Source organism: Rattus norvegicus, chromosome 12 (assembly GCF_036323735.1).
Source record: "Rattus norvegicus strain BN/NHsdMcwi chromosome 12, GRCr8, whole genome shotgun sequence".
NCBI classification, from domain to species: domain Eukaryota; kingdom Metazoa; phylum Chordata; class Mammalia; order Rodentia; family Muridae; genus Rattus; species Rattus norvegicus.
The window spans coordinates 19,435,243-19,447,462 of record NC_086030.1 but is presented as its reverse complement, the minus strand read 5'-3'; the positions used below and the strand labels follow the sequence as shown (position 1 = coordinate 19,447,462).

General features: G+C 49.0%; 1 protein-coding gene across 2 annotated transcripts in view; it reads right to left on the bottom strand.

The window, feature by feature from the left end:
* The window catches only part of Mad1l1 (mitotic arrest deficient 1 like 1), a 309,793-nt gene that overhangs the window by 297,112 nt on the left and 461 nt on the right, over nucleotides 1–12,220 (bottom strand). For both annotated transcript variants that reach the window (NM_001109387.1, XM_063271650.1), the window contains exons 2-3: nucleotides 4,783–4,942; nucleotides 2,772–2,912 (exon numbers count right to left, since the gene is read on the bottom strand). In NM_001109387.1, coding sequence (NP_001102857.1) covers nucleotides 2,772–2,912; nucleotides 4,783–4,932 — 291 coding nt within the window. In that variant the 5' untranslated portion in view covers nucleotides 4,933–4,942. The remainder of the gene's footprint in view (nucleotides 1–2,771; nucleotides 2,913–4,782; nucleotides 4,943–12,220) is intronic.

Genomic DNA, 12,220 nt, shown 5'->3' with positions numbered 1-12,220 from the left:
GAGGCCCGGGACTCCAGGGCTCCTGATTCGGAAGCATGGTGACTCCCACTCTGCGAAACAATTGGCGCGGACTGCACGACACTCGTCACACTGTCTGCTCACTGCTCCCCGCCTTGCAAGAGAAGATAACGCACGGAGAATCTACAATTCAGACTTGACCTTGGAATGAAGCTGAGCTTCTGCAGCGCCAGCAGATCTTGTCTGGCCATGCTCAGGGTGTCATTAAAATGCGTTGAGACTCCCCACGGAGAAGATGACTACAGCTAGGAAGGCACTGGATGGCAGCTGCAGCTGTCCTGAGTGTCCATCACACACATTCAGGGCCACCACACTAATCTCTAGGAGAGCTGTGTGGCTCAGAGAGGTGGGGACAGCACTGAGGTCCAGTCACATCATGACTGCCATCACTTATGTCAGCCTTCTTGGACTTCTCCAGCTGAGTCTGGAGAGGACAGGACTGAGAACAGGTACTCGGCCCTCAGCAGAAACTACCTACCCAAACCCCTACTCAGAGCTTCCAGGAACCTCAGCAGCCAACCCTACTCCATGACAGCAGGTGTCACCTGTGTCTAAAACAGCCTTGCAGCCCCAAACCAACAAAACTCAATGCACACACACAGGGCTCCAGCCCCTAGGGAGAAGCAAGGCTGAACCAGACCTTGAAAGGTCTGCAAGGGCAGCCTTAAAACAGCAGGAAGAGGGGCTGGAGAGATGGCTCAGTGGTTAAGAGCGCCGAATGCTCTTCCTGAGGTCCTGGAGTTCAAATCCCAGCAACCACATAGTGGCTCACAACCATCTGTAGTGAGATCTGATGCCCTCTTCTGCTGTGTCTGAAGACAGCTACACTGTACTCAGATATAATAAATAAAATATTAAAAAAAAAAACTGCTTGCCCCTTTAAAACAAAACAAAACAAAACAAACAAAAACAGCAGGAAGACCTGTCTACATCTACACATCAGACAGGTCTGCTCTGTGACTGAGGGAGGCAGGGAGGCAGGAAGGAGGGGAGGGGAGGGGAGGAGAGGGGAGGGGAGGAAGGAAGGGAGAGGGGAGGGAAGGGAGGGGAGGGGAGGGGAGGGGAGGGAGGGGGAGAGGAGGGGAGGGAGGGGGAGGGGAGGGGAGGGAGGGGGGAGGGGAGGGGAGGGGAGGGAGGAAGGAGGGAGAGAGGAAGGAAGGGAGAGGGGAGGGGAGACGTATCATAGTACTTCGGACCCAGAAAGCACTCTAGCAGCACTGCTTGCACTCCTTCAGAGAGGACACTGTTCAGGCAGGGCTTCAGACCTTCCTTCCGCCTCACCCACAAGGTGGAGGGGCACCTGACCTGTTTAATCTATCCACCATCAAATGAGCTGTCCCAGAAAAGCCACTATAGATGTCAAAACTCCAAGGGACAATCTGACATTTCCAGCACTACCCCACCCCTTAGAGTACCTCTGAGCAGGACATAGAAGGACCAAGTTCTCGCTTTCTCATCACTGTGGTGCCTGCTTCTACCCCCAGGGGAGCCATCCCTCACTCACTCAAGCATCCTCCACACCGGTGAGGAGACATCAGCACTGCACACTGGAGAAGCATGGCAGAAGACAGGCTCTGCCTAAGAGGCACGACCAGGCCACCAGCACAGGACATAGGCCGGAGTGCAACAGATCTACTCTTAGGTTAATCTTGACTGTCAATTTAGCAAGATTTTGAATGTCCTAGAAGACAAACCTTCAGGGATGTCTATGAAGATGTTTCCACAGAGCTTTATCTAAGGAAGGAAGACCTGCCCTGAAACAGGCAGACTGGCCCCAGTCTGCGGTCTCAGACTGATTAAAAAGGAAAGATGCCGAGTCTACATCCCAGACTTAAATCCACCTGACCGGCAGCACACCAGGAAGAGGCTAGCCATTCCCACAAGGACAGGAAAAATTATGACGGGCACATCAGACAACAACAGGGCATATGGCCGTCACAGGGAAAGAAGGAAGGTTACAGACTTTGAGGTCTGATGCACAGCCTGTGTCACAGTGACCCTTGCATACCCATCAGAGTCCTAGAAAGCCCCAGCAAAACCAGTAATAAACCTGAAGCAAGGGCTAGTAGAATGGCTTACTCAGCAGTGCTTGGTTTACAAGCCCGAGGACCTCAGGTTCATCCCCAGAACCCACATAAAAAGTCAAGAGTATAACAGGGTGTGCACTTGAATGTAGCTGTGGGAGGCAGAGAAAGGATCCCTCAGGCTCACTGGCCAATACCTTGTGAGACTCCCTGTCTCCAAGGAAATGGGTGGCATTCCTAAGGATGACACCAAGGTTCCCCTCTACCCTTTGCACCACGCACATAAATAGTAACTTATAGTTTCCTGCATTGTACAATCCCAAGTCACAGGGATGCACTAGTCAAGTTGCCCAGGACCAATACAGAATGAGGCTCTGGCAGGATACAACATGGACCCCACGAATCTCTGAAAGCCTGAGATTTCCTGAGCCTGTCACCCGACTCCTACCCCAGCACCTAATATTTCTTCCAGGTCACTACAATTCTTCTGGAGAAAAGAGGAAGCAGAGGCCAGTCAGAGGCCGGTCTGCCCACACCACAGGACTGCTGAGAAACAGACACAGCAAAGAGCCCCCTATGCAGACATCCCCATATCAGGCCACCCTTCTCCAACCTGCCAGCATTAGGTGGCCACAGAAGAATGCCTCTGACCACAGCAGCTGGGCCCCAGTTTGGTGTCTGACAAGTGCTGCACACAGCCCTTGGCCTTCTGGGGCTGGCTGGACCCACCTCATAGTTCCTGGCATTGGTGCTGGCCGCTCTCTCCAGCTCCACCCGAGCCCTCTTGTGGCTCAGCTCCATCTGCATCTTCTCCCGCTCCACCTGGATGAGGTAGGACTTTGAACGGATCTGCTCTGCTCTCTCCTCCAGCTGAGCAGTTGGTACCCAAAGAGAAAAGAGAGGGTTCAGTTCCCATGTCAAATAAGGCAAATAAGAACCCACAAAGAGGATCACAGTTCCAGACCAGCCTAGGACAGAGTAAGTTCAAGGCCAACCTGAACAATTTAATGAAATCTGTATCAAAATAAAAAGTAAGGCTGGTCCTGGAGATGCACTAGAGGGATGGAGGGTCTGCCGCATGTAGCCAAGGTCCCAGGGATGGAGGCCGGCCTCCTGTGTGGAAGGAGGGAGAGAAGGAGGGATGGATTTTTGGTTTTTCAAGAGCAAGTATTTTTTAAAAACAAAGTACCCATCTTCTTATTTCACTAGTACTCAGACACAATTACCATCTATTGATAGTTCACTTCAGAAAATAGTGGCTTCAAGCCAAGGATGTAGGAGCTGGAGAGGTGATTCAATAGTAAAGGCACTCACTGTTATTAGAGAAGACCCAAAAATGACAGAAATTCACACATGCATGCAGGAGCACTAACTCACATAAAGTAAAAGAAATTTAAAAAATGTTTTCAAATAAAATAAAGGCAAAGATGCACCTCAATGGTAGATGATTGTGTAGTGTGTGCAAAACCCGGGTTCAATACCCAGTGCTACCAAGAAGGACTGGGAGGAAGACGGATGATTTAACCACAAAGGACAGTTATAAAAGACTCACAGGATGAAAGACAACGCTTGCCACCAAAACAAGCTGAGGGCAGGCGGTGCTGGGACGAACAGTCAGCAAACCAATGTTGCAAGCACTGTCCAGTCTGCTGGGCGGTGCATGAGCATCCCCAGGACTCCAGAACAAATGCTCCCAACTCATCACAGAACAGCTGCAGCCAGAGCGGAAGGGGGACAGGAAAGAGGTGAGCAAAGAAGCCTGGGAGCAGCCTGGTGTGGTCATTGTGTGCTGAGGACCAGGCAAGGCAGGAACATCACTCTCCTAGGGCCCAGAAGCCTTAACCCAACTGGAGCTATGGCTGCCACTTCTGGAGCCTGAAGCCCTTCATTCAGGAGCCCTGGCCCCTTTGGAACTGTATCCCTAGGAGCATTCCTGGGAATTAGAACAGAGTGAACTAGGACTACAAATCACAGTAAACTTCTGCCTGGCCTCTATGGGTATGGTGGCACCCACCTTTTATGTCAACACTCAGGAAACAGAGGCAGGCAGATCTTGGTAAGTTTGAGGCCAGCCAGGTCTACAGAGTGAGTTCCAGGACAGCAGGGCTACATATCTCAATAGGTAGGTAGGTAGGTAGGTAGGTAGGCAGGTAGGCAGGCAGGCAGGCAGGCAGGCAGGCAGGCAGGCAGGCAGGCAGGCAGGCAGGCAGGCAGGCAGGCAGACAGACAGACAGACAGACAGAGACAGAGGGATGGATGGATGGATAGATAGATAGATAGATAGATAGATAGATAGATAGATACAGAGGGATAGATAGATAGATAGATAGATAGATAGATAGATACAGAGGGACGGATGGATGGATGGATGGATGGATAGATAGATAGATAGATAGATAGATAGATAGATAGATAGATAGATAGATAGATAGATACAGAGGGACGGATGGATGGATGGATGGATGGATAGATAGATAGATAGATAGATAGATAGATAGATAGATAGATAGATAAACTGAATAAATGAATCACACTGTTGGTATAGTCCATGTCTCCCAAGTGTGAGAACCTGAGTTCTGTTTCCACAGAGACAACTAAGGCAGCCTCTAACCAGCATGGTCAAGATAGGCCCTGGTCTCCAGCTACTGCTCAGGTTGATAAATGCCTACAAGTGTCTGCAGGTCACTCATCTAGCCTCCAAGCTGATTTGGCCCACCCAGAGACCCAGAGGGCTGCTCACCTGCATGTTCTGTTCATACTGCTTCTGTAGGGACCCTGAGGCAGATGTGGACACATCCAAGCCTGATGCTCCCTCCATTCGCTGAGAAATGAAGTTGTTGAGAGATCTCAGGGTGGACAGGACTGTGGTGTTCTCCCCAAGGTCTTCCATGGTCACCCTCCTAGGAGACAAAGCAAAGGTCAGAGACAGTCTTCCCATGTGCTGTCTGTCTGCTGGCACAGTCTGTTCCCCTAAGACCCTTATGGAGTAAACTAGCATGTTTTCAACATTAACATGAAGCCAACACTGCCAACATTGTAGAGAGGAAATGAGGCGCAAAGCATGCCACACCATATACCTATGATATCAGTAGGTAGAGGCAGGAGGATCAGAAGTTCAAGGCCAGCCTCAAATTTATGAGTGTGAGGCTAGCTTGAGCAACTTGACATCCTGCTTGAAAAGAAGGGAGGGGCATAACACAGACCTCAATCCCAGCACTCAGAGGCAGGAGGAGCTCTGAGCATTCAAGGCCAGCCTGGTCTACACCGTACACAGAAAGCTCCAGGACAGCCAGGGCTGCACACAGAGACCCCATCTCCAACAGTGGTGAGGAGTTAAAGGGGGGCGTGATGCTTAGAATGTTTACCACTCTCTCAGTTCCCAGTATCCACACCAGGCTAATAACTGCCTGCCATTCCTGTTCCAGGGCATCCAGTGCCCTCTTCTGGCCTCTGTAAGCACTGAACTCATACACAGACATGCACGCAATCAGAAATAAAAACAAATTTAAAAGCAGGGGGTAAACTTGATGAAGCCTGATGACTGAGCTTCTCCCATGGAGCACACAGTGGTGCTGCCCTTCACTCACACCATGTGCCTACAACAGAAAGGCTTGGGGTGGAGGGGCGGTTCAGCGGTTAACAGCACTGACTGCTCTTCCAGAGGTCCTAAGTTCAAATCCCAGCAACCATGGTGGCTCACAACCGTCTGTAATGGGATCTGATGCCCTCTTCTGGTGTGTCTGAAGATAGCGACAGTGTAGCCATATAAATAAATCTTTTTTTTTAAAAAAAGGCTTAAGTTTGAATCTCAGAAACCTGGACATGGTGGCAAGTGTCTCTAATGGCAGCACTTCTACTGCAAACTGCGAGATGAAGGCAAAAGAATCTTCTAGAGCTCACAGGCCACAGAGCCTTGCACACACTGCACTGAGCAAGAAATTGTGTCTCCAACAAAATGGAAGACAAGAATCAACAGTTTTCCTGACTTGCATGGTACAGAGACAGATACACAGACACAGACAGACACACAGACACACATGGGGGGGGAGGGGGACGACAGAGACAGAGAAACAGAAAGACAGAGACAGAGACAGAGAGAAAAAGAGAAAGAGATTGAAAATGTTCATACCACTAATCCAGCTCCAATTAACCGTCTGAGCATCGAGGGCTGGTTTACACATCAGAGAGGCAGATAGACATCCCCGTTCCTGAGAGGAGGTGCTCAGAGGCCCAAGGACACCCCGTACTCCAAGGCCACACTCATGGAGAATGTGGCATCTAGAGGTCAGACACTAGTATGAAACAGTGAGGTGATCACAGCCCCAGCAGTGCTGCCACCAGCAGTGCTACCCACTGCCATCGACTGGGCCACACACAGACAGGGCTCCTACAGGCTCCTAGCCTCTCTTACAGAGCCTCACCTTCCTCACCCATCTTGAAAAGGAGTCAGAGGGGCAGTGCTGGATGGCGTCACTACTGCCACTCACGGGGAGCCTCCGTCTGCTGCTGTTTACACACACTGGCTCAGTCCACACACATCGGCCAACCCAGGCTTCTTACAAAGTGGTTACTTTTGGTCTTATGGGTTTTTTTAGTATTGTGTGTATGGTTATTTTGTTTGTTTTATATTAATATAAGTTCTCACTCTACAAACCTAATTTGCTTGGAACTCACTATATAAGCTAAGCTGTCCTTAAACTCATAGAGTGCCTGGACTGAAAGGCACGCACTACCATGGGGGAGGGGGGGGTGGCTCCTCTATTATGAGACTTGCTCTTGGGCTGGGGATTTAGCTCAGTGGTAGACCGCTTACCCAGGAAGCGCAAGGCCCTGGGTTCTGTCCCCAGCTCCAAAAAAAAAGAACCAAAAAAAAAAAAAAAAAGACTTGTTCTTGCTATCTAGCCCAGGCTAGCCTGAGACTGTGTTTTCAACCTCCACGAGTCAGGCTGCTACAGAGCCAGACAGATCAGTGATTCAAACTACACCCTTCTGGGTTGAACCCCAACCTTCCAGACTCAGATGGGAAGGGAGAGAGACAGACAAGATACCAAACTATTCTAGCTAGCCTGTGAGCTGAAAGTCAGGCAAACACTGTCTTTTGGCCCCCAGTCAAGCCATAGCTGAGAAATCTAAAGGAGGAGTAAAGCCTGGTGCCTCAGGTCTGTCATCCCAGACACTTAGGAGCTCAATCAAGTTCAAGGCTCAACTAGGCAACTTAGTGAGACCTGATCTCAAAAAGGTTAGAGGACAGGGACATAGTACCTTTGCTCTGCATGTGGGAAGCCCTCATTACAGGCCAATACCTGGCTGGGCTGGTACCCGTTGGGTTTGGAGTGTATGGGGTGAAGAAATAAGACAAAGAGCAGTCCAAAGACATATTCAGAACAGGATATATCTGAACCCCCAAACTATGTTTTGTTGTTTTATTAGATTTGTGGATTAGTCACAAGCAAATCCTTCCTTTATTCTTTAACTTGGATAAAGTCGGCCCCATGTCCTAATGTTTTTATGACAGCTACAAAATCACTTTAAATACGATATTTTGTCAGTGTCCCACTAAGTTAAACTTGCTTATTCATTCAGACATCTGCTCCTGTGATCTCCAGCTTTCCCTTTCCTCTAAATTTTCCTTGTGCTTCTGTAATTTAAGCTCTTGTTAACTGAAACCCTGAACTATATCCACTTTTGCTTTTCTTTTTTCTTTTCTTTTATTGGATATTTTCTTTATTTACACTTCAAATGTTACCCTCTCCAGAAACCTTCCATCCCTTCCCTCCACTGCTTCTAGGAGTGTGCTCCCCCACCCACTCCCTACCACCTCCTGGCCCTGACATTCCCCTACACTGGGGCATCCAGCCTTCACAGGACCAAGGGCCTCTCCTCCCATTGATGCCAGACAAGGCCATCCTCTGCTACATATGCAGCTAGAGCCATGGGTCTGTCCCTGTGTACTCTTTGGTTGGTGGTTTATTCCCTGGGAGCTCTGGTTGGTTGATATTGTTGTTCTTCCTACGGGGTTGCAAACCCCTTCATCTCCTAAAGTCCTTTCTCTAACTCCTCCATTGGGGTCCCTGTGCTCAGTTCAAAGGTTGGCTGAGAGAATCCGACTCTGTATTTGTCATGATCTGGCAGAGTCTCTCAGGAGACAGCCATATCAGGCTCCTGTCAGCATGCACCTCTTGGCATCCCCAATAGTGACTGGGTTTGGTGGCTGTATGTGGGCTGGATCCCCAGGTGGGGCAGTCTCTGGATGGCCTTTCTTCAGTCTCTGATCCTAGCTTTGTCTCCGTATCTCCTCCTGTGAGTATCTTGTTCCCCCTTCTGAGAAGAGCTGAAGCATCCACACTTTGGTCATCCTACTTCCTGAGCTTCATGTGGTCTGTGGATTGCATCTGGGGTGTTCCAAGCTTTCAGGCTAATATCCACTTATCAGTGAGTGCATATTAGGAAAGCACCTGTGGGAGGGTGGGGTGGATGAGGAGGACAGAGCCGAGGTCCACTTCCACATGTGGCACTACGCATGGGGCCCAGCAGTGGGTACTGAAGACTTAACACCTGCTTCTGGCACAGAGTGTGACACCAAAGGGAGCAGCTGTGGGTTGCTGGACAGGGGCGCAGCGAGTCCTTTGGCCCCAACACCCCTCTATCTCCATGGCTTGGGTGTGGTGTGGTGGGTGTGCCTTTTTTCTAAGCATTGGTCTACATAGTGAATTCTAGGATAGTCAAGGTTACAAGAGAAACCCCCACCTCAAAAATAAATTAATTAAAAATAAAGAGAGCAAGTTTGAGGCCAGCAGACTGAGAGCCAGTTAAGCATCCCCAGAGTCGGCCACTGTGAAAGCAGCTGAGTTACCCATGGCAGGAGGTTAAAGGGACATGGTGAGCAGTGAGGGGATTCTAAACATCTGAAAGGTGAACTTTCAGAGCAATGCTCTGCTGACTGTGCAGGAGAGAGCTGGAGGGTGAAGTGTTGTTTTTAACAAAATCTTTTTTTTTTTTTCTTTTTTTCGGAGCTGGGGACTGAACCCAGGGCCTTGCGGTTGCTAGGCAAGCGCTCTACCACTGAGCCAAATCCCCAACCCTGTTTTTAACAAAATCTTAAACATTCCATTTTACCAGTAAAGACTTGGGAGCTAGATGCTGGGGTAAAGGTCTGCTGGCTCAGGGAGGCAGAGAAAGTACCCAGCTGACCTCCTTCTCAGCTGATGTTCCAGAAGAAAAGGCAGTTCTTCTCCACACCACCTCAAAGACCTCGAACCGAAATCTCCCTGCCTTCCACTTCCTATGTGTCTTTCTATTCATCCTCCTGAGTTCCCCTACTCTCTGTGATTTCTTTCCCTGTGTTTACTCCCTGTCAACTGATTGCTTGGTCCACCTCTTGACCCATGGATGACTTTATTTAAACCTGTCTACGATAATCAGAAAGCTCTTGGATTAAAGATGTGTGCTAGAGCTGAGCCATACCACAACTAGAAACAGGTTTTTTCCAGTAAATAACACAGTGTGATCAAATATCCTGCATCAGAGAAGATATTCCCAAGAAAAGAAGCCCAAGAAGTGAGAAGAGTCTGGATAGAAATGTCCACTCCCGGGGCTGGGGATTTAGCTCAGTGGTAGAGTGCTTACCTAGGAAGCGCAAGGCCCTGGGTTCAGTCCCCAGCTCCTAAAAAAAAGAACTACAAAAAAAAAAAAAAAGAAAGAAAAGAAATGTTCACTCCCACCCCAGCAGGGGAGAGGACAAGGCTGGGCCTGCATGAAAGGTGCCTAATAGCCAGAAGAGGCAACAACAGCTCACCCCGGGCTTTCTGAAAGAATAGCCAGGGGACAGAGAAGAGCTCTTTTCAGATCGGTGACTGGGATGGACCAGGGAAGGAGGAGATTTAGGTACTGATTCGGATCACACAGGGGCTGTACTGGCAGGAGTGTTGCACTCCCATGGGCATGGAGTCCAAGCAAAGGGAGAACAGGGCTCTTACAAGAGACCTGGGTAAGGACAACCAGCAGTATCCCACTGTCAGACTGAAGCCAGGAGCTAGAAAAATGAAAAACTGGAGAGAATGCAGACAACCTCTTATACCAAGATTCTCGAGTGGCAAGCAGTGACAGATGGCATCTAGTCAGGCAGAGAGAACTAAGCCCTGTAAGGCCAGAGGACATGGCTGCAACTTTGTGGCCCTGGCTGGATGCTCTTCTCCATTTGGGATAATGGAATCACTGTGGGATGTCTGTAACTTTAATGTCTGTGAGTTACCTGGTGTAGGGCTGGGGAAACAGCTTAGTGGTTAAAGATGCTTCCCATGAAGCCTATGGACCTGTGTTTGAGCCCCATGACCCACAAGGAGGAGGAAAGAGCTGATCCCACACTGTGACACCTGACACCCTGGAATTCAGACACGAGCACCTTTTTAAGAATGGGGTCTATAGAGTACCCTCACAACAAAAGCAGAAAGATCCAGGACTAGGCAACATTTTAGCCTTTAACTCACTCTCGGTGCTCCTCCAAACGACTGCCTGGTCCCCCTAGAACAGACACTAGGGCAGGTCTAGAATATTCTGATAAGTCTGAATAAGTAGACCCTTAATGCAATGAGAACAAAACAGACTTGCCAGCAACGGACAATATTGCCCTGGAAGTCACGATGGTGATGGGGGCAGAAGACCCTCTTCAGTCTTCTATCAAGCCAAGTAATCACATAACCTTTCTTTAGGGGGTCACCTGAGCTGTCCTAGTACTTCCAATTAGAGTCAGCCCATGGGATAGTGAGTGAACCAATGGATTGTGGTCCCTGTCCTTAGTGTGGAAGGAATCTGCATGTGCCTCTGTAGCTGTCTAAACTCCTTCACAATCTTCTCAGGACAGAATGGAGAGACTGCCATATATGTCATGCCAGGTGAGACTGAAGGACCAGGTAAGGTGTTGGCATTCCTTGCAGTGGGGGAGAGGGTCAGTGGCAAAGAAGCCCAAGCATTTCTCAATTGGAGAAAGGTCCTGAAGAAAAAAGGAATGTATATGAGGGCTGAGGCAAGATCACATGTTGCAGGCCAGCCTGGGTTACACAGAGACCTAAGAATACAGCTAGACCCAATCTCAAAAGGGCCGGGGGAGGGTTACTTTGCAGAAATTTCTTCTGAATTTTTCACTTAACAAGAACCTTAGTGTACACCCCAAATACACACACAACAAAGCAAGAGCTGGTCACCAGATGGAGAACAGACGCAGTGGGAAGAAGTAGACCTCTGTTCTCAAAGATCGAAGGAAAAGTCACACTTTCTGTCCTCCCTCTCCAGGACAAGAACTCAGCCACAGACACAAGAACCATTTCAGAAGCCACACAGGTAACTAAATCGTCACCTCAAACTGTACCCTCTCTACAGGAACCCTGAACTTCCAGGCAACAGACCTTCCAGAACACCAGCTGCCCTGGATGGCTTCTGACTTAACAGGTATGCACACACCTTCTTTCTGGTCTCAGCCAAGGCACAGCCTAAAAACCTGGCAATTGGTGACACAGGCTTGTCATCCCAGGTACTCAGAAGGCTGAGACAAATTCAAAGGCTGGTTGCAAGTTCAAGGCCAGCCTGGAACACTTGGGAAGTCCCGTCACAGAATAAAAATTAAGAGGAAAAAGTAAGAATCGGGCTGAGGAGGCAGCAGAGTCGGTAACTGCTTAGCATGCATGAAGCCCTAGGCTCAATCCTATGAACTGCGGGGGAAGAAGGGGGCCCAAAAAACAGCTCAATCTGCAATGCACTTTAGGGCTAGACAGACAAGCAAGGTTCCATCTCTAGGATCCATACAGAGGAAGAAGAGAACTAAGTTAACCTCCCTCCACCGGTAGCCTGGTATACACCGGCAAACACACACACAATTAATTAATTAATTAATTTGCTAATTAATTAATTAGCCCGTCCATTTATTTTTAAAAGAGCTGTGGACATAGTTCAGTGGTAGAGTGCATAAGGTCCTAGGTCAATCAACAGTACTGCCAAAATCAGGCAGACAGACAGACTGACAGACAGGCAGGCAGGCAGACAGACACACACACACAGCCAATCAATTAACTTTTAAAAGGGATGGGGACATAGTTTAGTGATGGAGTGCATAAGGTCCGAGGTTCAATCAACAGTACTGCCAAAAACAGGCACACACATACACACAGAGAGACAGAAAGAGACAC